This window comes from Chamaea fasciata, unplaced genomic scaffold, assembly GCF_029207755.1.
Source record: "Chamaea fasciata isolate MVZ Bird 193981 ecotype frontalis unplaced genomic scaffold, bChaFas1.0.hap1 SCAF_9, whole genome shotgun sequence".
NCBI classification, from domain to species: Eukaryota; Metazoa; Chordata; class Aves; order Passeriformes; family Sylviidae; genus Chamaea; species Chamaea fasciata.
Window position 1 is genome coordinate 34514006 of NW_027094094.1, and position 26565 is coordinate 34540570.

Sequence of the window (26565 nt, forward strand, 5' to 3'; positions counted from 1 at the left end):
AGCAGACTTTTCAGCTCTAGTAAGATCCAGTGTGAAACGCTACCTGCTGTGATGCTCCAGTTGATGACTTGGGTGATTTGATACTCAGGGAAGTTAGAAGTGAGGGGGATAGTTCAGGAAAGCCTGAATGCTGTGCCCCAGCTCAGGGCAGAATTTGCAGAACTTCTTGTTCCTCTGAGTTTCTGTATAAACCAGCTTCTGTGGTAAATCTTGTCAACATAATTTTGCAAGTCCTGTCCCTCAATGTCGTCTGTGAACGCTGCTCTCTTGAGGAACAGAACACCTTGTGCATTCAGGCTGTGTGACATTAACAAAGGTCCCCAATCTGGTTTTGTGCATTAAGACCTATAAAAAATATGCCTTAGCTGAGCCGCTGTAGGAGTGTGGTACCCTGAGAGGCTCCTTCCTGTCCACAGTTCTGCAGTGTTCTGGTACCTGCTTTATGCCTGTGGTGAGGTTGATGGGGAATATGCCCCAGCTTGCAGCTTGGCCCCTACTCTGCTGTTTGTCTTCTGGGAGCTTGCTTGGACATCCTGCTCAGGCTGCAGCCTTGGGCAGCAACCTATAGCACGCTGCTGCTGTCTGCATTATTGCAGTAGTCAGACACGTCATGTGGTCTGAAATAGAAGTTTATTCTTAGTTGTATTACTGTGTCTGCCTTTAATGAAAAAAAAAAAGAAAAATCCAAGAATAAAACTCAGCTGTATTCAGGAGGTGACCCATAACTTCCACTGTATCCCACCTTGTATCTGCCTCTGTCCTAACCAGTGCATGATTTCCTACATAGCACTCAGCATAAGCAACTTTCTCTCCACACCTGGGCTCTGTCTCCCTGTTGCCCATCCTTTCCATGTCTTATCTCCTTATCCCTGTATGTTGGTCCTGTCCAGTGCAAGCCCTCAATTCTACTGAATTTCTGCTTGTCCTGGGGAGCAGACAGCAGGAAAAAATGATGGAAGAAGAGTAATTTGCTGCTGGTCAGCTGGCTGGTGCTTTCTTGTCTCTTGGTGAGGCAATGATACCTGACAGTGGAGCCATGGAACAAACACCTTGTTTGAATGTTGGATGAAGTACTTTTGGGGTCTTTTCCAAACAGTTTTTCTGAAATAACACTTATGTGTTGTTTAGGATCCCTGAGGGGCTGCCAGCTCTGTCCCAGCTCAGAGGGAGATGTGGGGCTGTCTGTGTGGCTGCAGACACTGCGGCAGGATCCAGGCTTGCCCTCGGCACTGCAGCTCGCAGGTGCTTCTCACCCACTCATCCCTTCGTGCAGATGAATGCTGTGACCCTGGAAGAGCTGTGGGTTTTGGGTCATCCCAGTTTTGGCACAAGCAGGGGGTGCAAGTGTTGTTTGATCTGTTGGGCACTGTATTCATAACGGGACCTGGGCAGAATCGCACAGGGAGGGCTGGTTACAGGGAAACCTTCCAGGGATTTGGCATTAGTTCTTGTGTTACTCATCAAGACTTGCTTGTTTTATCAGCTGGACAGGGCATCATCTGTTATTTCTTGTTTAAGAGAGTAATTGATGCTGGTGGTATCCTTTGGTACAGTGTGTGTTGTTACCACCTGTAGAGGCTTGAAATGAGAGACACGAATTGATGGCCTGCTTGCTACTCAGGTGTGGCAGTATCTTGGGGGTAGCTGAAGCATTACATTTTGATTGGGATTTGGTGACTTCTGCATTACCTCAGGGGTATCATGTGTTAAAGAAGTTAATAGTAAATCTGACTCTTCAGAAAGGCAAATGATTTGCTGTAACTGGCTGTTTGTGTGTGCTGGAAGCATCTGGTCAGAGGGAATTCTTGTGTGTGTGTGTGTATATGAGATAGTATTTGGTTGAAGTTTAAGTAATTCAGCAATGGCCACAGCAGGCTCTGTGGTTCCTGTCCTAATACTGCAGAGCCTAAGCTTGAGCATGATTTGATGGTGGCCCATGCATCCTGGCAGAGTAGAGCTCTCCTTAAGAAGAAAGAGAGGAAATGACTAGTATTGATCTGCTTTATTCTTCAGCTTTTCATTGCATTTGTGTAAAAGCCTCGGAAACTGATCAGATCCGACTTCTGTGCTTAACTCCCGTGAATGTTAACGCTGTTGTGTGGGGTTGTGATACCCTTGTCTGTAGTTTTCACTGGGTTTTTTACATGCAGATTCAGGACTTGAAGATAAATTGTTCTTAGGCTGAGGGGAAGGATCAAACGAGCTCTGCCGCTGGTAGTGTGTCTGCCTTTCTCTGTGTGGTGGGAAACAGTAACTTCCCATGTTAACAGACTATCCAGTGGCCTTTTCTGTTTGTGAGGGAAAAGGTATCTTTTAGGATCCACTGCAGTTCAACAGTAGGAGATAAGGCAGCACAGTGCTTGAAAGAGTTTGATTAAAACAATAACGTCTGATTTTATGACAATATTTTGTCTTCATGTGGAAAAATAGAATATGAGCTAACTCATGCCAGTGATATGATTCATCTGGGGTTTTTTTCCTTCCTCATTGCATGTGGGCTGCTTCTAGTAATGTTAGTGGAAAATATGAAGAATTTTTTTTTTTTTTTTAAGCAATTCCACCTTTCCTGCTGGGATCACTGGAGTTCTGTAGGTACAGAGCACTCTACCTCTGCAGTACTAGCAGATTAGGGAATATCCTGAGTATTTTTGAGCATAGCAGTGCTTTTTGATCAGATAAAGGATTTTATTGAGGAACAGTCTAGTTGGAAGGACTGTGATGACACTTTGGTACTGAGTGCTGTCAGTGGATTCTGTGTCAGATCTTATCACCTCTGCTAATTGTGTATGAAGCCTCTTCCTTCCCTATGCCTGTTATTGCTCCCAAATTAGCAGACTTAAGTTATTCATTTTTTTGTTGTACTGAACAAGCCCTGTAATGATGAATGGAATACAAAATGGGATGCTGTGTTGAAAATGTGCAGTTGATGGGGAATTAGTTTTCATCGATTGGATTTTATGTCCTCAGCCTCCTAGTTGTCTGATTAAATAGTTTTTAATAAAAAATTTACGTGGTTGGGAATCTTTTGGATCGGTAGAGATATTAGATGTACTTTTGCCTAGGAAGGAACAACGATTCTACTTCTTTCTGAAGTTAAGGTAATTGAAATTCAGCTTTTGTGTAGGTATAGAGTTGTGGCATTTTACTCTTTTATGGTGGACCCTTAAAATATTTTCTGGTACAGTTACAGAGACTTGTGTGATTTATTTACCTCTGCTAACAGTAGAATGGTAGAACCTATTCAGCTCCTGTGGGTCCCTTAAAAAGTGCTCAGTGACCCCCTGGGTGTGGGAATCACTCACTGAAAATCACCAGGATCCAGAGGAGCTCCAGCTCACTGACCATTAGTCAGGAGCTGTGTGTAGTGAAAAGACATTAAATAAGGAATCTTTTTGTGTATAATATCTGTAGGCTTGACTTAGCTGCACAGGTGCTGGACGTGTTTTTACATAACATTTCCACGAGAAGTTATGACGCCTCTCAGAACATCTAGGATGTGCCGTGGATTCCTGGGTTTGTGTTTTATCAGTTGCAAGGTGACTACTGAGCTCCAGATGGAGCTGCTTTGTTTTGCCTGGGGGTTTGTGGCAGCTCCATCTCAATGGTTATAATTAATCATAAATCTATTTTGCATTTATTTTCCTGAGTTTTGTCAGAAGTTCGTGCCCTGGGTTGGTACGAGCACCGAACCATCTCTGAGTTAACTGAATGGTTTGTGCTGGGTGGGATTTTCTGGGCACTGCTGCGAGGTACTGTGCCTACACAGGGTTAATTAGCCCCTTGAGCTGCTGATACCTGATTTGAAAAGCAGTCCTGGTTTTCTTTTAACTACAGCTTAAGGTTACAGGGGATTGAAGAACTCTCAAGTGTTGCAGTCAGGTAAAGGAACAGCACTATCTACTATGATTTAAAATTATTTTTTAAAAGGAAATTTAATATAAATAAATTTTGAATAGCATAAGAAAAAATGAATTCCTGCCTTAATTATTGTTTCTGCATACGTTTCTGCCTTAATTAGCTTTATTTTTGCTTTGCATAACTCCTTACTTCACATCCATAATACAGTCTTACGGCCCATATATATATATATATTCTTTCCAGGACACAATATTCTGACTCTATCTAGGTTTTGGCATTGCTTCAAACTCATGAACTGTATAATATCAGTGAAGATGAAGACCATATTTAACAAAATACTAAAGTTTATAATACAACAGTTTTGAATAGCTTACATGAGAGACTGAAGAGAAACCTGGAAATTTCCATCTAAATACAGAATCTGAACAACTGTTTAAAGAGTAACTTCCAAGTGAGCTGATGTAAATTGGCTTTCTATGCATTTCTGCTTAGGGTCTGTAATTATTTAAGGACTTGAAGCGAGGTTTTCAGGATTAACTAGTCTCCAACCAAGTGGTTTACTGGTTAAGCCAGTTTATTGGTCTAGCAAAATGAATGTAATTATGCCAAATTACTGCTGAACTTTGTGGTATAATCCCTTGGATTTCAGTCTTGCTTTTAACATAAGGTTTTTTTACCTTTTTTTAAGCTGCTCATGCAAATTAATTCAAAATTGAATCCTTTCATCTAGTTCTAAATACTAACACCCTTTATCTGACTGTTCATTTCATTAGTCTCCCATCACCACATTTACCCAATTTCTTCCTCTGTCCCTCAACAGTGGGGACAATAGCTATAAATTCTGTCCCTCAGCAGTGGGGAAAATAGCTATAAATATGGATAAGGTCTTCAGCCTTTGGGTTATTGTATAACTTCCTGTTTTATTTTCCAGTGTCTGTGCCTAATTAGGATATTCCTTGTATCTGTCAAAGTCGGGTTTAATTGCTGTAAATATGAAGCTTCTTATTTTTAATGTGCTTTGAACAGCTGTTACAACAAGGGTTTTTATTGTTGTTTTCTAGGCAAATTTAGAAAACAAAGCAGTAAATGGCCGCAGACCAGAACTCATGGAATGCAGTATATGTGGTCATGGTGAAAAATACAGGGTGAAGAGCAACCAAGCAGTACCCATTGGAAATGTGCAGTCTAAGGAGAAAGAGAGAATGACTGGCTTAGAGGCAGAGAATTGGGCACATAACGAGAAGCCATCCTTTGGTGTCCACGTCAACGGTGACATCCATGGAGCTGTGACGGGCACTGAACACTTGAAATACACTGACCATGGGGAAAGAGCAGCCTCTCCCAGTCAGTTCACTGAGCCAAAAAAATCCTTGGTGCACACCATCAAAAATGGCATAAAAACCCTGCATTATTCACCACCAGAAGCGGTTGCTTCACTGGAAAATGTATCTGCAGAGGAAGAGACAGATTTGACAAACACCTCCCACATGCAATGGCCGAAGGGTAGCAATCTGAATGACGTAGTAAGCACTCTGATGAGTGGCACTGGCTGTGTTCACCCAGAAAACCACGGGAATGTTTTAATGAGGAGAGAGGAAAACTGCACCTGCAGCATCTCCAAGTATTCTGATAAGGCGGTTTTGCAGACAGATTCCAGCTTGGATGTGCAAGAAAGCTTGTGTTGTCCTCTGCTGCCTGAAGAGGAGCTGCAGGCAGGGAAGGATGGCTTAAAAGTACCGAATGTGGAGACACAGCCTGAGAATTCTGCACTCCAGCCCACTTTCTTGTCCCTGATTAAAACCAGAAATTTAACTCTGGAGCAGGTTGTAGCTATTGAAGCTTTAACACAGTTGTCTGAAGCTCCTTTAGAAACAGCTTCACCAGCTAAAACTGAAAGTACTGAATGTACAGGAGAAACAACTTCCAACTTGCTCCATAGTTTCAAAAGGGATATCTCATCCTCCTTTACATCCTCTGCATTGCAAGAAATCAAAGACACTTACTTACAGAATGAGCAACAGCTCTTGGCTCAGTGCGCTCACTCGCAGAAGCAGCTCCCTAATAAGGCAGTGTTGTACAATGGCCAAAGTTCAGTGTCTGAATTGTGTGATGAACCTGCCAATCCGGCTGGTGAGATGTATAAATTACAGTTATCCTCAAGAGACGCCAAAACTTTATCTGACTCAACATCTAATGCAGCATCGTTTTCAGGATATGATCCCAACAAAAGCTGTGCTCATGAGCCAGTCATCCTCGCAGGGTATTGCGATGCTTCATGTGATGTCCAGCAAATGAGGAACAACTTGGAAGCTCCTGGCCAGTTAGAGCAAAAGCCAATGTGTAACGATTTGAAATTGGAAGGTAGTTCTTTGATTAAAGAAGGAGGAATTCACAGCCAGGATGAGGAGGATGTAGCTGCGCAGCTAACTCAACTAGCAGCGCTGATTGAATCAAATCAGACGAATCCAGAGCAGAAGAATGATATAAAGGCCTCACTGCTGAATCTAATATCACATGAGAGGCAGCCAAAATACAATCAAGATGTGTTGCAGAAAAAAGAATCTTTATTTTTTAGGCATAATTATGGTTCCTTATTGTTAAAGCAAAAGCAAGCAACAAATAAGAAAGGAAATGCTGTGCCATGGAAACCAAGACACAAAAAGAAGCCTCAAGAAGCACGCTATCAACAAAATAATCAAAACCAGCTAGAGCTGTTGTCATGCCAGCATAGTGAATTGCAGGACATTTGGATATCATCAAAACTGCACAAGCTTGGTCAAACCATGCCACAGGACTCCAGGGTAGCTCCATCCGAAAAGAAATCTCCGAGAACCAAAGTACAGAGAGTGCTCAGTCAAAATGCTTTAGCATCACAAGAAAAAACTAGATTATTTCTCCCACAAGCACAGATAAAATTCCACAGGTGTTTACCTGAGGCACCGCGGGAGAAAAAAAAAGACAGGTTGTTTGGCTGTGAAGTGGGGAATGAGCAAATGAAAACGGCGGGCTCCAGTGACCCACTAGGCACTGATCCACTGAAAAATGAAGTTGTTGCATGTAGCCAACACAGCGACCTGTCCTCCCGTAATCCTCTGGCTGCTTCACAGCTGAAAACGGCATCCTTTTTGAAAAGACCAACTGAAAACCTGCAGGTGTTTACAGAAAAATGTAATTCTCAGGTACAGCAAACAGCAACTGTCAGTCAGGCTCATCCTTTGCCACCAACTTTTAACCAGTCTAACCTGAGAGCTAACGAAACGTGTAGTGAAAACAAAGCCTATGTTCAGCAGGTCAGACAACAGGTAGATCCGAAGTCACAGGTGCTGCCTGTTCCCTGTGGTGGGGCCCAGGTACCAGGTTCTGCTGAGGCTCTCAGGAATATGGAGTGTGTGGGTGAGGTGACCGTTCTGACATCAACCAGTTTGGGTACTGACCACGCCCAGAGCACAGGCGACTCAGGGTGTTCCCCAGCAAAAAACACGCTCAGCAGTTTCCTTGAATCACCTATGAAGTTTCTTGATACCCCTACAAAAAATTTAATAGACACACCTACCAAGAAAGGACAATCTGAATTGCCAACTTGTGACTGTGTTGGTAAGTGTTTTTGCTAACTTTTGCCTGTACGTTTCAAATGGAGGTGTGCTCACGTTGCTTCCTTTTACATGAGGAAGTGTATGTGACAGCTGTTGCACAAGAATCAGTGTTTCACCATTAGAAGATGGGAGGAGATTCTCTTTCCCCTCTTTGAAAGTTTTACTTGGTGTTCTTTGAGCCTGCAGAGCACAGCAGAATTGAGTGGTTTTTGTACTACAGCTGGCAGGTTTAAATCCCTCGCTTAAATTTAAACCTGGAGGAAAGGGAGTTTTTCTGTTCGTTGTTCTGCCATTGCTGACTTGTGCTTTCTGTGCACTTACCTGCATTGTATCGAGTCATGATTTTGATGGTCTTGAACTACTTTGTGCCTGAGTGGGCTGGGCAGCAGTGTCCCAGTGTATTGTTGCCTAAATCTGTTAGACAAGCAGGAGAGCGTAGCTGGGGGTGGCCTTGTTCCTTGTCACTGTTAGTCCTGATGGACACCGTGGGATGGCCTGAGGGAGTCCATGCCCAAGGCTCCTGACACCTCTGGCCACATCAGGAGAGCTCAGGTGGAGTTGAGGTGGGGCCAGTTGCAGAGTGACTCTGTTGCAGTAGGAGAGGTCAGAGCAAGCTCTGCAGGGTTTGGCAGACACAGCTTGGCTGAGGATAAGACGCGCTGTGCCGTCACTGTCGAGGCACCCAGGTGGAAAGAGAGATCAGCCTTCACAGCAAATCGTCTGCAGGCAGATATTTCACCTTGGCTTTTGTGTTCTGAATCAACAGAGTGCTTGTTAAGAGGCCCCGGTTATGTTTTCTGTTCTGTAGGATGTGACTATCAGTTAATTGATTTTATTGCCCTCAATTCCCCTTTGTCTGAAATGAATTGCTGATGTTACCACCAACAAGGACATTGGGAATTTTACATAGTCAATACATGCCAGGTCCTCTAATGAAAAGTTTTAAAGAACGCAAAATATTGCTATTATTAGGGGTTTACTTTATAACATTAAAAAAATGCTAGCAGAATCATCAGAGGAAATAAGTGTAAAAGAAATCTCAAGGTGTCTGAAGAGAAAAGCCTGTCATACTCTTTATTCTGGATATTTCAGTGTCAAACTTTGTGTTCTAATTTGATTTGGAAGGCATTTCCGTAAACTGTTTCTAAGTTTACTTTTTAATGGGGTAAACAAATTTTGGATGTGCCAATGTAGTTTTCTTTACCTGCTTACAGAGCAAATTATAGAAAAAGATGAAGGCCCCTATTACACGCACCTCGGGACAGGACCAAGTGTTGCTGCTGTGAGAGAAATCATGGAGAACAGGTGAGGAAAATTCAGCTCTTAATGCTCATTGTATTTTTGACTGTCTAAACAGGGAAGAAGTAGAGCTCTGACAAACGAGCTGCTGTGTTTAGCTTTGTTTTGCTGAACTTTTGTCAGTACTCATTTGTAACATGTTTTCTTGTTCCGATGTGCATGAGGTGAGCAGGAGCACTTCAGGTCCAAACTCGCGTGTCTTTTCTGAGCCCTTACAACCTCAGGGCTGGAGTTCAAGTGCCCTGTGTTCTGAGATGCCCTTGAAGTCAGTAGGAAGGGCAGAGATCAGCAGCTGGCAGAATAAGGTTTTCTGGTGTCCTACCTGTGAAGAAGCTGTGGCAAACTGGAAAGGAAAAAGGTCATATCAGTGACTGATTGCACTAGGATTTATATGCAGATAACATTTCCTTAGTGGCAGAAGTTTATCAGAAGAGAGATGTAAAAACTCCTCTTGCAAGTAGGATTTTAAATTAAAAGGATTTTTTTTTCTTTCTAAATACTTTGTTTTTCTTCTCAGTAAAACTAAATTTGTTAATCTTTTATCGAAAATGTTTCTTCTTTTAAAATGGCCTACAGTAGTTTGTTTCACTCATGAACTTTTTTAATGCAGGTATGGAGCAAAAGGAAGCGCTGTTAGGATTGAAGTAGTGGTTTATACAGGCAAGGAAGGAAAAAGCTCTCAGGGGTGTCCAATTGCCAAGTGGGTAAGTTTTTGTATTAAATTAATAAAGTTGTTTTGTGTGGTTTCAAATGATGCGCAGTCCTTGACCTCACATCTAATCTGATCTTTAACGAAGATCTGATTTTCAATTGATGGAAAATCGTCATTCTGCCTGAATGACGAAGCTAAGGGAAAAAGAAATTGTTATCTTTTGTGTTTAAATTTAAGGTATAGTGCTGTATGTTATGCATTGTGGTTTGAATGAGTGTGAAAGGGAGAGGCTTAACAGAGCTAGCAGAGATGAACAAGGGTAGAAATACCCTGACAGTGTCTGAAAGTTGGAGTGTTTCTCGAAATATGTCACTGGGAATTGTGAAAGGGAGAAGAGTGGGTGGGTGGGTGGGTTGGTTGGTTGGTTGGTTGGTTGGTTGGTTGGTTGAGGGAATTGGAAAACTATCCAGGAACATTTTTAAAAACCCTTCTCAGTTGCATGACCACTTGAAGAAAAGAGAGAGAAGGAAAGCTTTCAGTCTCATATGCCAAGGTGTTTGTCACTATTTTTGAGGAACTGTACTCCATATTTGAAAATGTAAATGCTTTGATGATAGGTTTCACCAAAGTCTTGTCTCCATTGCTTCATAGGAGCCAGGAAATGAGGTAACAGACACAAGCTCCAGGAGAGAGCTTGGAAAGAATTGATTGTCCTTAATCTTTGCTGAAACCACTGAGGGAGGTAAAAAGTAGACTGGAAATCTTATAACCTGAGTTTTGGAAAATAATAAAAGAACTTGGATGTTAAAAGGAAAAAATGTATTGCTGTATTTAGGAATTTCAGACCTGATTGAAAAACCTGTGAAGGTAACTGTACAGTTGATAGGGTAGTGTTTGTAACTACATGCCAAAAGTAAGGTTATTGCAGATTGTGTGAGGGAATTTGCATGTCAAACATTTACTGCTTGTGCTTGGAACAGTCAAAATGGGGTTTTTATATTCCAATACATAAACTGTTTTTCTGAAGGGAATCACATATGTGCTTGTGCTTCAGATAATATTTAATAACAAATCCAGTATCCAAGAAAAAAAAATTAAAATAATTTCATAAACAACTGACCCAAAAAGAATGGAAAGACTTCTCAGTGTTTCAGCTAAGTAAAACACTTAGTTTTAACAGAGGACAGGAGCTAAATTTTTGCCATAGAAAAAGCTGCCAGCAGCTAGAAGGAAGAAGGCATTTAAAATTAACTCTTAACCTTGGTTTTTCTGTTGCCGGTATCAGTATACTGTGTTTTATGTAAGGCAGAAATGGCAGCGTTTCTGCTCTCTGAGCATGGCTGGAGGTGTCCCAGAGGAGCGTGCAATGTGACAGTCAGAAAGGCCTGGGCTGCCTATGGAGAGGGCTGGTTTAAGGCATGGGCACCTGCCCTCCAGGTAGATTTTCACCTTTCTGTACGTAAAATGTTCGTGAGACGCAGCTTTGATGTGCATTTAACTGAAGTTCTAGGGAGCAGTGACTTTCTTTTGTGTGAGTTCACGCCTGAAGAGGAAGAATCTTTTGGAAGAATTTCCAAGTCTGCTGTTGCTGTGTGACTGTTCAGGACAAGTGAGGGAAGGGAATCCCTGACATCTCCTGTAGAACTCTTTCATCCCGTATAAGATGCATTTTTTGGGTTGATGTTCTCAATGTGTTGCATTAATTTTTCACGGGCAGTGCTACTTTTAATCCTTTCATGGAGCATATTTGGGTTTTGGCTATAACCAAAGAAACTGGATGGTGTGATTTGTTTGAAAGCATCTGGAAAAAGTTTGCTGTGCTCTTTGATACTTGCAGCCATGAGCTCTGTAGCTGCACAGGGACTTTCACTTACTCATTTCCAGTGTCCTTTGGAACAGACTCATTTCTGCTTTGCAGATGGACATGCTCTTGCCCTTAGGGCTCCCCAGGGACTCACTGCTGAGAGCACTGGGTTGGAGCTCTGCTGAAGCAAACAAGGTAGAAGAGTGCAACTTATCTGTTGATCACATTGAACTATTTTTTCCCAATTAATTTTCCCTATTTCCACTAGGTTATTTTATCTTTTTGGTTTATGAGAGACATGTTAAAATTCAAGTAGGCTTTCTGAAATACCTGTGTCCATACATTTTTCTCTTAGTGACTGCATTTCATAATACTGATTATCTCCTAAGTTATTTTCTCTTAAGTGACTCCCAAGATGCACCTGGTGAGCTAAACACCTTCTGGGACAGACTCCTCTCTTAGGTTTCAGGTTTCCATAAACTTGCAGAATTGTTTCTCTTTCATTGTTTTTGTAACGAGCGTCTCTTCTGTATTTTTTTAATGCATTATATTTTTAGGGTGATACTTTGCCCCTCTGGATATGAACAAGAATGCTCCTATGTTTTCAGTAAATACTGCCCAGGATTGGAAGCCCCGTGCCTGTTCTATGTGTAGGTCTCAGTCTGACACCCACATGAACTGGGGAGATGAGCTTGTGATTGTTTTCACTGCACGAGGCAGCAACAACACTGCTTGACCTCTGGGGTTTTGTCTTCTCTCCATCAATTTGTGTTGTCTCATTCATTTGTCTAAACAGAAATAATAGGGTTTTGCCACAGATTGCCGATGTGTGGATATCTGTGTAGATGACAGGTCACCACCCTGGGACACTTGCCGGGGTAAATGTATTCTTCCTTCTTTTCTGTTTGGATTTCTTTTGCTTTGTCCAAGTCATCATGGTGTTTTGTAGTATGTTAAAGAAAAGAAAGCTTTGAAGTTCTGAAATGACTGGCCTGTCACTCCCGTAGCCTGTTGGTGTAATGGAAGGTTTCACGTTCCTGTGCATCCCCAGAACCAGCTAGTGCTGACTGCACTCACTGCTCCCACTGTTTGATCACAGCTTTAGCTGGTAAAAACCACGTGTTGTGGTTTGGTTTTCTCCTGCTCTGGGTGATGGTAAATTACAGTTAGCTCAATTTATGTGAAAGGGTTGATGAATTTGTGAGTGCTTCATGAGTAGCTCACTGTAGGCATGATCCTGAAGCACTGAAGCCAAAGGCATATCAGTGCTGACCTCAGAGGGAGTTGAGATTGGATCTTGTTGCTTTTGGACTAAATCCATTTCCTGTGGCTTTCTTCCCCTGGTTTCAGTGGGTGTTGACTTGGATCACCTAAGGTATCATTGCTATCTTTTGCCTTCATTTGGAGTTACAATGCAAGTTTTAAGACTCCAGCTCTGGGGAAAAAAAAAATAAAAAGAGGGAGAAGAAATGACAAAACCCTCCAGGTCAGGCCAAGGTTCTTTTTGCCAATATTGTGTCTGTGTGGCTGATCAATAGCACTAAGGTGGAAGAGCAGGGCAGTTGCCTCCCAGAAGACTCACTTGGTTTGCAGTAATTCACACCTTTGTGCTTCCCAGACTTGGAGGCAGTGTTTTTGTGTTCAGTTGCCTTTCATAAATGTCATCTTCTTTTCTCTTGCCTTCCTGTTCCCTTATGCTGGAAGTTAAAATGCTGGCAGTAATGATTTCAGCCCTGTGCTCCGTTCCCCGTGATTCCTTGCAGTTGTTTTTGCTTTTTCACTGTTGCAGAGCAGCGATTTGGCATTTCCATAGTGTTTTCAATCATTATGCCAGATTCTCATTCCTGCACGGTAATGCCCAACTCAGAGTCCATCTCTATCCAAGAACAGACCCACAGAAACGCTGAGCTGTGATTTGAGAAGTTTGAACTCTCCCTGTGCATCAGCTTTCCTGGGTGATCCCTGCCTTGCCCACACAGACACCAGGCTGATGTGATCACAGCATCAACCCATTTCTCCCAGGGGCTTTTTACAGAGCTGGCTCCTCTTGGGAGCCCTCTGGCAATAATGTATTAAAAAGACAATGCACATCACATTTAATACTGCAGTTGTTTCTTTTGTGGGTATCATCTGAACTTTGCAAAGTCCTGCTTTTTGGGGGCAGGGAATGGGGGCTTGGGGTTTGTGTTTATTTGTTTGTTTTTTACAATTTTCCTCTCACCACTTCTGTCAGGGCTTTAACTTCAGAAAAAAATTCTTGGGTGTCCACTGTGAAGCTTTTCTGACATGGGAATCTTTCCAAACTTCTGTGAACTTCTGAGCCTTATCTTCTCTGAATACTTCTTGTTGTTGTTTTTTGGTTTGGTTGGGTTTTTTTGGTGGGGTTTTTTTTTTTTTTTTTGGTTAGTTTAGATTTTTGGGGTTTTATTAACAATTGGATAATCTGTTGTCCTTTTAGATTCTGTTATCCTGGTGGTAGCCCTAATTTCTTTGAAAATACAGTGTTATGGTGCTTTTATGCCGTTTGGAAGTTGTTTCTTAGACTCTTTCACCTGTGTACTGTTTGCCTTTTATGAGTTTTTTATTTCTAGCTTGACAGATCCTTATGTTCTTTATGTTGGCTGCTTATTAATAGGCTGTATAATCAATTAAAAAATAGGGTGGAATAAAGGCAAAAAGTCCTCAGTACAGTCCTATACAAACACAAACTTGTTATTATCCACTAAAAATAATGTTTTTGGAGCAATGCTTAGCCCACGGTTATTATCAAGATTTTCTAGATCACTGAACCGGTAGGAATTTGTAACTAAATGCCAGAAACTACGATTTGTGAAGTGCTGAGTGAGCCTTACAACAATAAACTGTTCTATAGATGCAGAGAAGTTTGGGGTTTTTTTTGAATTTGCTAGTTTGGTTTGAGTTGAGAAAGTAATTGAAAGTGAGGAAATGGAGAAGTTACTCCTGGTTTGGCTCGCTCTCTCTCAGTTAGTTGTTAGTATTAGAAGAGATGTGTAATCCATTAAAGGAAAATGGCTCTGTGATGGTTATTTTCTGTTCCTTCTTGGCGGTTCAGAGGCCAGGAGTTCTGGTGCAGCCCTGCTTGGTAGGCGATGGTGAAGCCATCGTGTAATTTGGAACATGAGTGGGGAAGTCTTAATATAGATTTGAAAAAGACTTTAAAGTAAATTCTGCCAGACTGCCTGTCTCTTAGACACAGGTGTAAGTAGGATGGCAGCTCCATTCTGCTTTAAGCAGCCTACTGTACTTTGTGCTTTTATTTCATTTATTGAACTGTCTTTATGATTAAGTGATGTTCTCCATAGGAGAAGTCTTCAAGGAAATTATTTTTAGCAGATAGAGAGGGTGGTGGGTGGGGGTTTTGTTCACTTTTTCCCATAGTGTTTTATTTGAGAATCACTTTCTTGCCGTAGTGTTATACCACACCGTGATAGTGTGTGTAGCTGTGCAGACACTGTTTTCACCGTTGGCTAAATACAGAATTAGAGGGGTTTATTTTGGACAGAAACGTTTGTAACATCATCTAAACTAAAGCTGTTCTTTAAGTAAAAGTAATAAAGTAGAAATGAAGGAGAAAAGCTGTGTTAAGGTAAACAAGTTAAAGCATTATTAACGAGCAAGAATTTTGGTATTATCACTACTTTATTTAAAGCAATGTGACTTCTGAACAAACATCCCTACCAAACCCAAGTGCAGCTTTCCATGGCTGCAGTCTGGCAGAAGGAGAACCTTGAGGGAGTGAGGAGGGGAAGGGCACTGGGAGCTGAGACATGGATTTTGTTCTCATTTCTGCAGTGCTGGTGGTGTGATTGCAGAAGCATCACTTACCCTGTACATGCTGCAATCTGCTTATCTGTAACCACTGCAGCACCGACGTCAGGAGCAACTGCAAAAGAAGTGTTTGCAGATGATGGCAGATACTGCACATCAGTGATACTCCTGCAGAAATGGCTAAGGAACAGGACTGGATTGACAGCAGCTGCTCAGAGCCGACTCCTTTGATGTAGTCTGCTAGCACCGAGAAGAGAGAATTCTGCAAAGTGGGACTTATTTCCATTTTAATATCTCTTAGACATGCTGAGAATAAAAGGGTGTAACACTTTCCAGGTAGAAAATAGTTTTAATGCAATTTAGAGTGTGTCTAAGGGTCAGCTGGGAAAAAGGAGGGCAGACTCCTGCGACACGCTGGGCCGTTTGTCCTGCTGTCTGTCACAGCACCACCTGCCAGAACAGCAGCAGGTTTGCACAGCGGCTTGCACTGGTGGATTATTAAGGAATTGTAACGTAGCAGAGTCTTGTCCTGTGTTGAGGGATCTCCATACATGGACTCTGTACAGAGACAAAATCTGCAGGTTAGAAAACTTGGAGCCACAGTGTTGTAAATGAGTTTCCTATTTCAGGAAATTACAAGGAACAGTTAAGTATGTTCTCACTTTCAAATCAATTACTTATACCCTGAAAAGCAGACATAGTTTATTTTACCGAAGAAATTCAGAATGAGCTGGAGGGAATACTGCAGTGGAACCACATGGAGGTGAAAAAAACCTGAAAAGGACCTTTTTGTTGGTTCTGTGGAGTTTGGGAGTGTTTGGGAGGAGGATTTTATCCAGTAATTTACAGGAGTATATTTTATGCAGTTAAAACTTTGTGCCCCTTGCTAGCGGTGTCTGGTTTCTATCATGTTAAAGTTAACACAGCTCTTCTGGTGATGGTAATTGGAAAGTAATTTCTCATCCATGTGGTAATTCAGCATCTGGTGCCCCTGAGCTTCTGCAGGCTGACTCTTAGCTACTTTCATAAGTCGTGTACGTGCTAATCTAGATAGACTGGCTTATGTCTCGGGACATTTTTATTCACAGTGGACTTATTCCTTGTTCTAGAGCTTCTGCCAGGGGAGTAGAACTTGAGCATTTGGACTGCTGAAGCAGGTTTTATTGATAGTGTAACTTTACTGATGCTGTTCATTGCAAACCATTTAGAAATTGTGTGAAAAAAGTGGCAGACAGGAGCCAAACTGCTGACGATAAAAAGTTGTTTATAATGAAGAGGAGGGACAGGCATCATGAAAAGCAGGAAGGACTTGCAATCAGAACAAATGGCCATTAAAATAATAGCTTAAATTCATTTGATAAATATAAAGTCCCACAAAAGGCAGTGTTGTGGTTTCATATACACAGTGATGGACACTGGGCTGTTCGTGCTCAAAATGATGGTTCATTAGACATCAACTCATTCAGCTGTGATGGAAACAGCAAAAGAAACTGGTGAGAATTATTGGGGAGGAACAAAGAAATCATGGAACATAGTTCTGCCTCTGTGAGAAAGTGTGCTGCCGCTCAGGCTGGCTGGGTCTGGTCCCCCATCTCCAGAAAGCTCAGCAGAACTGGGAAAGGCAGGTGCAGACTGGCCAGCCTGGCAGGGAGGGAAGGGGAGAAGAAAGCAGGGCTCTCTCATGTCTCCAGTGGCATGGAGAGCTGAACAGCAATATCTCACCCAGTCTCATCGTGGCCAAAAACTAGAGGGCGCTGGCGGGGAGTGAGCTCTGCAGGAAGAAAAGGCAATCTTTTTTTTCTTTCACATAAGCTGCAGTTAAGCTTTCCTGGTAATGTGGTGAGTGGTGAATTGCTGCATGGATTTAAAAATGAGTGGAGAAATGCAGAAAAGGCAAATCCTTGAAAAGCTGGGAGAGAGCACATCCCCTGAGCTGCTGGTGGGTGGCTTGGAGGTGCCTGGCTTCCCTGAAAGCCATCTCCACATCCTAGTGCCTTTTTGCTGCTCATCCATAGCCAGCTGCTGTCATCCAGGCTCAGGGTCAGGATAAGGCTGGACAGGACAATCTGCTGCCCTGACCTCTTTCTTGTATTCCTGAATTTTTAGAATCCGTTTCTGTCTCCTGACTATCTGTTGATGCAAAGGTGTGAAAAATCTTAACTTCTCTTGTTTATCCCGTCACTTTTTGCTAAGTTGCTGGAGCAAATTCTGCTGCATAAGCCAACTCTTCAATAAATAGGCTGTAGTTTTTGGCTCATGCTTTCTGGCAAGAAGATTGGGTAAGCCTAGATGCTTGTGGCTGTAGAAACAGGCGTAGCTGTGGTACGTTGCCATAAGAGCTGTTGGTTGTGTTTGTGTCTGAGTTGGCCCTGGCTCACCTTGACGGCTTGCTCGTATTCTCAGGTTCTGCTGTCTGAGACTATCTGGGCTAGCTGATAAAATGAAGCACTTGAGTTGCTGCCTTTCTCTGGATGTACACATCACCAAGGACACCTGGATAGCTGTAGGAATGCAGAACGTGATAGTGGTGGGTGCACAACTACAGCACCAGAGGGATGGACAAAACTGGGGTTAAAAATGGTAAAAATAATGGAGCATCCTGCCCAAATTTGCAACCTGCCAGGATGATACTAATGGTACTGTGTGTCCATATGTGAGTGCTCCAGGGAAGCTCTGTGGCAGGGGCTGTGTCCCATGTCAGTGTTCCCTTTTGTCCCAGGCACGGTCGTGTTTGCACACAGGTGAGTGGAGTGGGTAGCCTGTCACTTCATGCCCTGTTACTGAGTGCAGAGCACGGCCAGTGGGGATCCGTTGAGCTTTGTGGAGAAGTTTGTTAGGTTTTGTTCTTTCCAGAAGTTCTGTGTTGCAGCTGAAACAGATGATTCATTGTTAATGTGGGAGTCTTGATGGATACTTAGCACTGATGACATTGAGAGCTTGCTGAAATGAGCTCAAGGGTGATCTGGCCCTGCGTACTTCCGAGAAACTGACCATGGCATCACAGAATTCTTTAGGCTGGAAGAGCCCTGTAGAATCATTGAGTCCCATCATTAAGCCAGCACTGCCAAGTTCACCATTAAACCACATCCCTAAACATGACGTTTGCGCTGTCTTTGAAATTCCTCCAGGGATGGGGACTCCCCACTGCCCTGGGCAGCCTGTGCCAAGCCTTGACAGTCCCTTCTGTGTAGAAATTCATCCTAATATCCAATCTAAACCTTCCTTGGGGCAGCTTGAGGCTGGTGCTATTGCTTGTTGCATTTAAGTGTTATGTAATGCTTCCCAAACTTGTTACAAGTCTGTTTTGTTGATTATGTTATTTTTTCACTGTGAGTCAGACAGTCAGTCATGGTTAGCTTGTGTGGAAAAGCAATTGCGGGAGAAAGGTTTTTATTTTCCCATTCTAAAAACCTAGCTTTTAAGTTCCCCCGCTTAACAAATGATTATTTTCTCATGCCTTTTAAATGCATTAGGGACCAAAATTAAACAAACTGAAGTATTAAATTATTTACTTAATCACTGTTGCTAACTACATCACAGAAATCATGAGTAATACCAAAAACCTTTGGACACAAGGTTTGCCAGCCGATTTCTGCATTGTTCCTAGCCTGAGGAAACACTCCAGAGTCAGCTGTCGTGCTCAAAACTACTTTTCTGTACCTTGAGTGTGGCATTGCTGCAGATTTATCATTATTACACGAGAGAGACACGCAGTTCATTACTTCTGTGAGCACGTCAGGGGTAGCATGTGGAGGGAATCCTCAGGTCCTCTGGGGAAGCAGCTCGGCTCCAGCTCTGGCTGCACCGCCCCTGGCTGTGGGTCTGCTCTGGGGCAGAGTGGGCTCTTCTGAGCCTGGAGCAGGTGGGAGAAGTGCCTGATCTCCGGGAACAGAGGACAGGATGCTCCTGCTGTGGAGTTGGGTGAGCACACGTGTTGGGGCTTAGGTTTGTTCCTTATTTACTCTAAAGGATTTTTCCCTATAAGTTACTAGGAGATTAAGTGCTGGGTGCTTAAAGGGTGCACGACCAAAACAAAGAGGTGGCCAAAAGTCAGAAGGGGGAGATCAGGGCAAGGCTGGGGGCAGCTTGGCTCTCTCGCTCTCAGCATCACCTCGGAGAGGGCGCGGGCAGGCTGCTGCTTGCTGCGGGAGGAGTTCGCTGTCCCAGCCGGGTCCGGTCCTGAGAAAATCTCCCACCGTCTGTTCGTGGGCCCCGGAACGCCGAGCTCGCCTCCTCCTGCCCTGCTGGGCCGGGCCTGTCCCAACACCGCCGTTCCTTGTTCCTTCGGCACGGCCTTGAGGGGTTTTGCTGCTCTGGGGCCCTGCCCCGGCCACCCGGGACATCCCTGACGTTCCAGCTGTCACCGCGAGCTTCTGATCACCCACCAGCCCGGGATGTTTCTGCCCTTCCAGCTTGGTGCTCTCGGAGTCCCAAGAGATTGGACTGCCCCAGGCTTTGTGAAACAAAGCCCCTCGAGGCTCCTGGTTCTGTTTGTTATTAATGCTGCAGTAGTTGTTGTTTGTTTGCCTTTGTTATCCATACTAGTGAAGAATTGCTATTCCTATTCCCATACCTCTGCCTGAGAGCCCCTTTAATTTTCTAAATCATAATAATTCGAAGGGAGGCCCTGCCCCTCCTTAGCAGATAACTGTCTTTCAAACCGAGACAACATGGTGTAACCTGAGCTGCAGAAATGAAATTCACACAACTCATAAATTCCTTTGCTGCCTTTGTGGCCTCAAAGCTGATGGACTCTAAAATGTTTTGGGGTCCAATAAGTGCATTGGATTTTCTGCTGCATACATAATGGAGCAAATTCCAGCTACACTGAACTCCAGGAAAATGCAGCCTTGGTTTAAAGGAAACGATAAATTTTCTTTGTGTTCACTTGTCATTTTTCCTGGACCTTGTTTCTAGTTTGTAGCTGTAAGAGAACTTAAAAAGGGCAACCTGATGTTGTACAGTACCAGACTGTGCTATTGAAGTTACAGCCTAGAAATAAATTCTTTTTTAAAATTAAAAAGAAAAGTAAAAGCATCATTTCACATGGAGCAACAAAATTAAGTTGTTCTGGCTTGAAGGAACTGTGCTGCCTTAGGACTGTGAAACTCACATTGACGTGAGTAATGTGTGTTTTATATCGGCCGTAACACATTTCTGTAAACCTCACCTAAATGTGAATGAATTAGATTCTTTTTCTTTCCTTATAAAACATACTGAACTGTTGGGGAGTCACAACTAAGACTCCTTTTCAGGAATGGTCTATCAGAGGCATTTACTCATATTCTCAGTAAGCTTAAGGCTGATTGTAAGAGTATATAATTAACTTTAGGAGGGCCATTCTTTATCTCTTGACACAAGTAAACTTTAAGCGTGCTTCTTCCTGCTCAGCCTGCACAGATGCTCTCTGCAACTGTTCATCTGTTGCAAACCTTTTCATTTACAGATGAATTGCACGTGTGCTTTGGTCCCTGGTTTTAATGAGTCCAAATGACTTAGACATTCAGAGGTGATCAGACTAGGGGGTCACATATGAGTGACAGCTGCACATCTGGCAGCAAAGCAGATTTGACATTAGTCCAGTAGGGAATCTGTCCGAATGCTCAGATATTTGGAGGTGTTGAAACAGCACGCGAACTGTTGCTGTCCTGCTTTTCTAGTCCAGTCACCTGTGGGAGCTCTGCTGATGGAGAGGGTGCTGGCTGAAGGCCAGGCTGAGCAGCTGCATGCCCGGAGCAGGTGGATTGCAGCAGAACTGGCAGAGGGGTCCACAGTGCAGGGCTTGGGCACACACAGCAGAGCCCCACGGGTCCCCAACCTGTGTATGACAGGGCTGAGGAGGATGGAGCACCTACTGCCTTAGAGAGGGCCAGGCCTGTGGTGTTTGAAGCTTCACACTGCAAAGCTGGCACCTTTGCTGGAGGCTTTGTGCAGGCTGTGCTGGCTAAAACACCTTGGATGAATAAATAAACCTGGTTTTGAAGACTGTGTTTTAATATTACCCAGCTTTAATGCATCTTTGGTGATCTTAAATGCAACTTTGTCTCAGATTGTGGTAAAAACCTAAATATGTGGGAGTAGGACTAGAATTTTTTTCCCATATTTATTCAGTGGTGTACTGTACTGTTCCATACTGGTTAGTTTGTGTGTGAGGAAGAAGGTTGCTCTGTGTATCATACAGGTTAGTAAAAGCTTCAGTACTCTGAGAACTTTAATATAGGTAGCCTAGGGATGTGTTCTGAAAAATCCCATTCCTTCCCTCACTAAGAGCACAGTCTGTTTCACCGTTTTCTTCTAATTTTTCTTTGCAAGGTGGGAACCATCTTAGATACTGATCCGTAACCCCAATAGCTGCCCTAGCACATGCCTGTGTGTGCTTTTGGAGTGTGTTTTCCCATACCTGCCTTCTGGAGTGTTTGGCACTACGTTTTCTGTCATAGTTTCAAGGTAATGTTAGTTACCTTGTTGTTGTCCTTCTAGAGGTTATTTTCCTTGTAATGCATCTTCTTTATTGTTCGTGCACAGCGCCTAAAATATTACTCCTCCTGTAAAATGTACTGCTATTTCTACCGCAGGGAAAAAAGCCACATGAAGTCATGTTCTACACCAGAGCTGAGTGTGCGATGCTGTCCCAGTCCTGCTTGCGGTGCACACTCTCGGGCAGCGTTTCTTGCTTTTCCAGGCCTCGCTCGTCACAGAGAAGAGCAGCTCCTTAGGTGGTGCCCGTGCTTAGCAAAGAATAATGCAGTGATTGTTGCAGGTGATCCGAAGAAGCAGCGATGAGGAGAAGCTGCTGTGCCTGGTCCGTCAGCGCGCGGGGCACCACTGCCAGACAGCCGTGATCGTGATCCTGATCCTGGCCTGGGAGGGCATCCCGCACCTGCTGGCAGACACGCTGTACAAGGAGCTGACACAGAGCCTGCGCAAGTACGGCTGTCCCACCAGCCGCCGCTGCGCCCTCAACGAAGAGTGAGTGCCTGCCCTCTTCTGAGAGTTCAGGAGTTCAGCTCAAACCACCGGCTGTCACCTCAGCATCACGCCTCCTTCCCGGCTTTTCCTAGAGAAAAGGCGCTGAGCGGGAGTTGCATGTGCCGTGCCGAGGCAAGGGGTGGGGATGAGCTGCTCCTGGCTCTGTGCACCACCGGCGTGCCCTGTGCGCTTACAGCAGCGCTAACGGAGCTGCCAGCAAGGGGGGTTGTGACTTGGTGAAGTAGGCCTGAGGATGAACGCTCCAAACTAGGATCTTCCTCTCTGTGCCTCTGAGAGGAGTTTAGTTTAATTGATCAGAGAATACGTTGCAACTGCAGTGCTGCCTGTGTGCTGATTTCTGTGTAGCCCACATTTAACAGGCTCTGAGAGCTGTATGGGGACCTGAACCTAATGCTTGTGTTCTTAAAAGGTCTATTCAGAAAGTCAAATCGATTTGGAGTTAATGGTTTTGCTGCACGTAACACAAGAACTGTTGGATTTGGGGTACCCTCAAACAGCAGGGCTATTTTCTTGGTTGAAGATATTGTCCAACTGGAGAAGTCAAAATGAATGCATGGGTGTATTATAGCTGTATCTGAGTGTTTATATTTCTGTCCCAAAATTGGGTGTTGGGGAAGTTGAGACTGTCTTCATGGAGAAAAGTCAGCCCTCTACACATGAGTATTTTCTTAATAGAAAATACCTGGTTAAGCCATGCATTTCACATATTCCTTTGTCGTGCTCTATATTATGAAAAAAAAATAGCAAAATAGCACTGACCTAAAAAAAAACCCCAGACCCAAGAGCTGTGTTGCCAGCTGACCTGATGTGTCTTTATTTCCTTTTGTAGTCGTACTTGTGCATGTCAAGGACTTGACCCAGAAACTTGTGGAGCATCATTCTCATTTGGCTGTTCATGGAGTATGTATTTCAATGGCTGCAAGTTTGCCAGGAGCAAAAACCCCAGGAAATTTAGGCTTCTCACTGATGACCCTAAGCAAGTAAGATTTATTTCTCTTTTTTTTTTTCTCAAAATGTCTTTTCTGATGATTTTCAGAACTAGATGTTCTCCACCCCTTCTCTCCCCCATATATATGTGTAACTTGCCACAGACTCACACCCAACAAAGTTTTTGTAACTGTAGTATTTAGAATAAATGACACTGAGGTTTCATTCAGTGAAATAATCACTATGTATTTATATACCATAAAATTATTCTTCATGCTTTTTCTGCATGTATATTTAGCTCACTGTGTAAATCTCTGAAATTTTAATTCTTTGTAAGTAAAGGCCTTTTTCTAAGTGCCAAGCCAGTAGCTCGGGGTTTCAGGCCTTTTGCCTTGGCACAGAAGTTTTGTACCTTGGGGGTTGCACTACTTTTTTACTGCTGTAGGACGAGCTGACAGCCTGGGCTCTCCTCTGTCACCAAGAAGAAACTGTTCTTTTTCTGTGGACCGTGTGTTTTTGAAATAATGAATATACTTTTTGAAGGAATGAATACTCCAAAAAGCAATGCAGTGAAATGATACCATAATTACCGCTTATGAGTGTTAGTGATGCCATGAAGGTGAGGCAGCACAGAAAACGGTGATGGATTATGTGAAGTAACAAAACTCTAAAAAAAAAAGAATCCAACCACATTAGTTACTTGACATTGAAAATATTTTCCTGAAGAAGAAATAGAGGTGGTGTAAGCTGGTAACCACTGCCTGGTGAAAAGAGACTTCTCAGGGTGGCTCCAAAGTGCCTTTTGTTCTGACTGTGGGTGCCTGTAGCCCCACTTCCCTATGGAACTCCTAGGTGAATGTACCACATCTTTCCTGGCATAGCTGATGTGTTTTGAGGCACTATTGGGCACTCAGGACCAGGTTCTCTGTTGGGGTTATGCTGCCAGTAATCTTTCTGTGTATACACAGTGTGAAACATCCCTTCTTTCTCAGGAGATGTCACTTGATTCACTGCAGCTAAATATTCCTCCCAGCTCCTCTTTGTCCTAAAAGAGTTGATGAACTCACAGACCTCATCAGGGCCCAGGGGCTGCCCTTCTGCCCTCCTCACTGAACACCAGCCCGAGGCACTGCAGTCCAGCCCCAGCTCTGCTGGTCTCAAGAGGGAATTTATTTTATAGACTTTCAGTTTACAGGAAAATGTGTTTATTGGGCATTGTTTCATTTTAGGGATCCTGTTCCTTCTCTATCCTTTGCCACTCCCTGTGTGTTTAGGCTCTCCCCCTGTATAGTGCTATGCATGGGGCATTCTGTGCATCCGTTTTCTCTGTAGGTTTCTGATGCTGAGTGAGATGAGGTTAAGGGTGCAATATACTGAAGAAAGAACGGTTCCTAGGACAGATATCCTTCTGGTAGGATGGATAATTAAGGATACATTACCTTCAATGTGGTTCAGAAAACCTTGTGGTAGCCATTGACAGCTGATAAAACTGGGTTTAGTACAAGTTAAAAATACAGTCTGGTTTTATAATGTAAAATCTCTTTGAAAAAAGTGAAGCCTCCTGGTGTTTATGTATGTTGGTGTTTACAGTGTGTGGTGATATGTGGGGTTTTTTAAACAAAATGAAGCAGGCTGCTGGTTTTTTGCCACTATACACTGTGAGAAACTGAAGCTGCAGTTGTTTCTCAAAGCCTGGTCCTTGGAGGAAAAGAAATTAGGGAGTCTGTCACTGCCATTTGCTTTCCCAGTTGGTTGGTGATTTTCCTGGCAAAACAAAAACTTTGGATAAGAATTTAGGGATTGTTTCTACAAATAAGAGCTTAAATATGACACTGCCATAGAAGCCCACCTAGCTGATTCTGTGTTTACGTGGCTTAGACTAAGGAAGGGAATATTATTTCTGAATCTAGTCATTATTTCCATTAAGTCCTGATTTTTGCCCCTCCAAATAACAGGGTAGTTAACAAATGTTCCTGTTAGAAGTTCTGCTGCAATATGAGAAAAATACCTGGGAGACCTGAGAGATGAAGTTAAATGCCGTTAGGAGTTTCTCACATGGTGTGTGAGCACGGGCTAAGGCCCCATAAGCAACACACTAACAGAGGACCTGGCCTTTCATCCCCACTCAGCCTGGGGTATGATTTTTCTCCTCTGGATGTTACTTCTGTGGTTTGGTGTGTAACGTACCTCACTCCTTGCCTGCATATGGAAAATGATGCAGAAATTGGTAGTTCCTGTGTGCTGGGTCCCTTTGACCTAGCAGGTATCCTCTATTGTTATTTGCCTGATTCCTGATTAACAGCTTTGGTGCTTTAGTCATGCAAAAGTAGACATTTCTGGTTAGTGACAAAGGGCAGCAGAACAGAAGTCACTTTAATGAAATATGAGGTACAAGCTGACCCACCGGGCCTCTTTAAACTGGCTGAGATGCTTCTAAAGCAAACCGCAGCACCGAATGTTGTCTTTCCCTGCAGGAGGAACTTCTGGAAAATAATTTGCAAACATTAGCTACTGATGTGGCTCCAGTTTATAAGAAGCTTGCTCCGGAAGCCTTCCAGAACCAGGTGGGTGTGTGACATCCAGCTCTGAACAACAGCACAATTGCAATCCAAGGAGCAGCCCCAGAGCATGTTCCTGGGTGGAGCTGCAGCCCTCGCTGCAGCCATGAATCCCAGTGCATTTGGCAGGTTTCCATACCCTGCACCTCTTCACTTCAGCTGGTGCCTTAAGTAGCACCGTATTTTTATGTGTGAAAAATGCTTTGAGATGACACTGTAAATAAAATGTTTTTACTATCCAAGACGTTTTGATTGTTGCTGACCTGATTATCTCGTTGGCATACAGCCACAAATGTTACATGTTTCATAGGAAAATACAAATCACCGAGTCTGCCTGGCTGCCTTGATTCTGTCACAAAGCTGCTGGTGGGGTTGCAAACCCACGCTTTCAGCGCCCAGTGTCTGTAGTTTGTTTTCCTTCCAGGTGGAAAACGAGCACATGGGCCCTGACTGCCGGCTGGGCTCCAAGGACGGTCGGCCCTTCTCCGGCGTCACGGCGTGCATCGATTTCTGTGCCCACGCCCACAAGGATACACACAACATGCACAACGGGAGCACTGTGGTACGTACGCGTGCTCCTCACTGGGATTACTGCCAGCTGCAAAGTGCTGCATGTGGGTTCATTTGCATCAGGGTTTTGAAGTTGCTTCCAAATTAACTGCATGTTGCCACTTATCGATGCCTGTGTTATTTGCGTATATTTGTTGCTGTCTACAGAGGACATGAGTTCATCTGATTGCAGAACACATCAAAAAGGGGATGGGAGTAATCCTTCCTACAAAATACCTCCATTCTCTAAAGACACCTGGTCCTTTGGAGAGGCCTGGCCAGAGGGCAGATAAGTTATTCCTGGGAGAGGGCTGATGTTAAAGGCAAATAATTGTCTAACCAGGTGTCTAGGTTTAGATAGACAGGTATCTGCCAGGGAAGATTGGAGTCTCCCTTGGAATGTAAGCCCCTTCCCCCCCTTCCAAAATTGTTACAAATTTACAATTAAAAGGCTGTCAGGCAAAGATCTTGGGAACAGGTATGGCAGTTCTTTAGTAGGGATATAAAAAATACAAATGTTGTAGTACAGAAGAATAAGCAAGCAAA

General features: G+C 43.5%; 1 protein-coding gene across 3 annotated transcripts in view; it reads left to right on the forward strand.

Moving 5' to 3' along the window:
* Positions 1–26565, forward strand: part of TET1 (tet methylcytosine dioxygenase 1) — a 71798-nt gene that overhangs the window by 24870 nt on the left and 20363 nt on the right. For all 3 annotated transcript variants that reach the window (XM_066191850.1, XM_066191852.1, XM_066191851.1), the window contains 7 exons: positions 4920–7452; positions 8666–8756; positions 9361–9454; positions 21756–21964; positions 22815–22965; positions 25387–25476; positions 25895–26032. In XM_066191850.1, the coding sequence (XP_066047947.1) occupies positions 4920–7452; positions 8666–8756; positions 9361–9454; positions 21756–21964; positions 22815–22965; positions 25387–25476; positions 25895–26032 (3306 nt within the window). The remainder of the gene's footprint in view (positions 1–4919; positions 7453–8665; positions 8757–9360; positions 9455–21755; positions 21965–22814; positions 22966–25386; positions 25477–25894; positions 26033–26565) is intronic.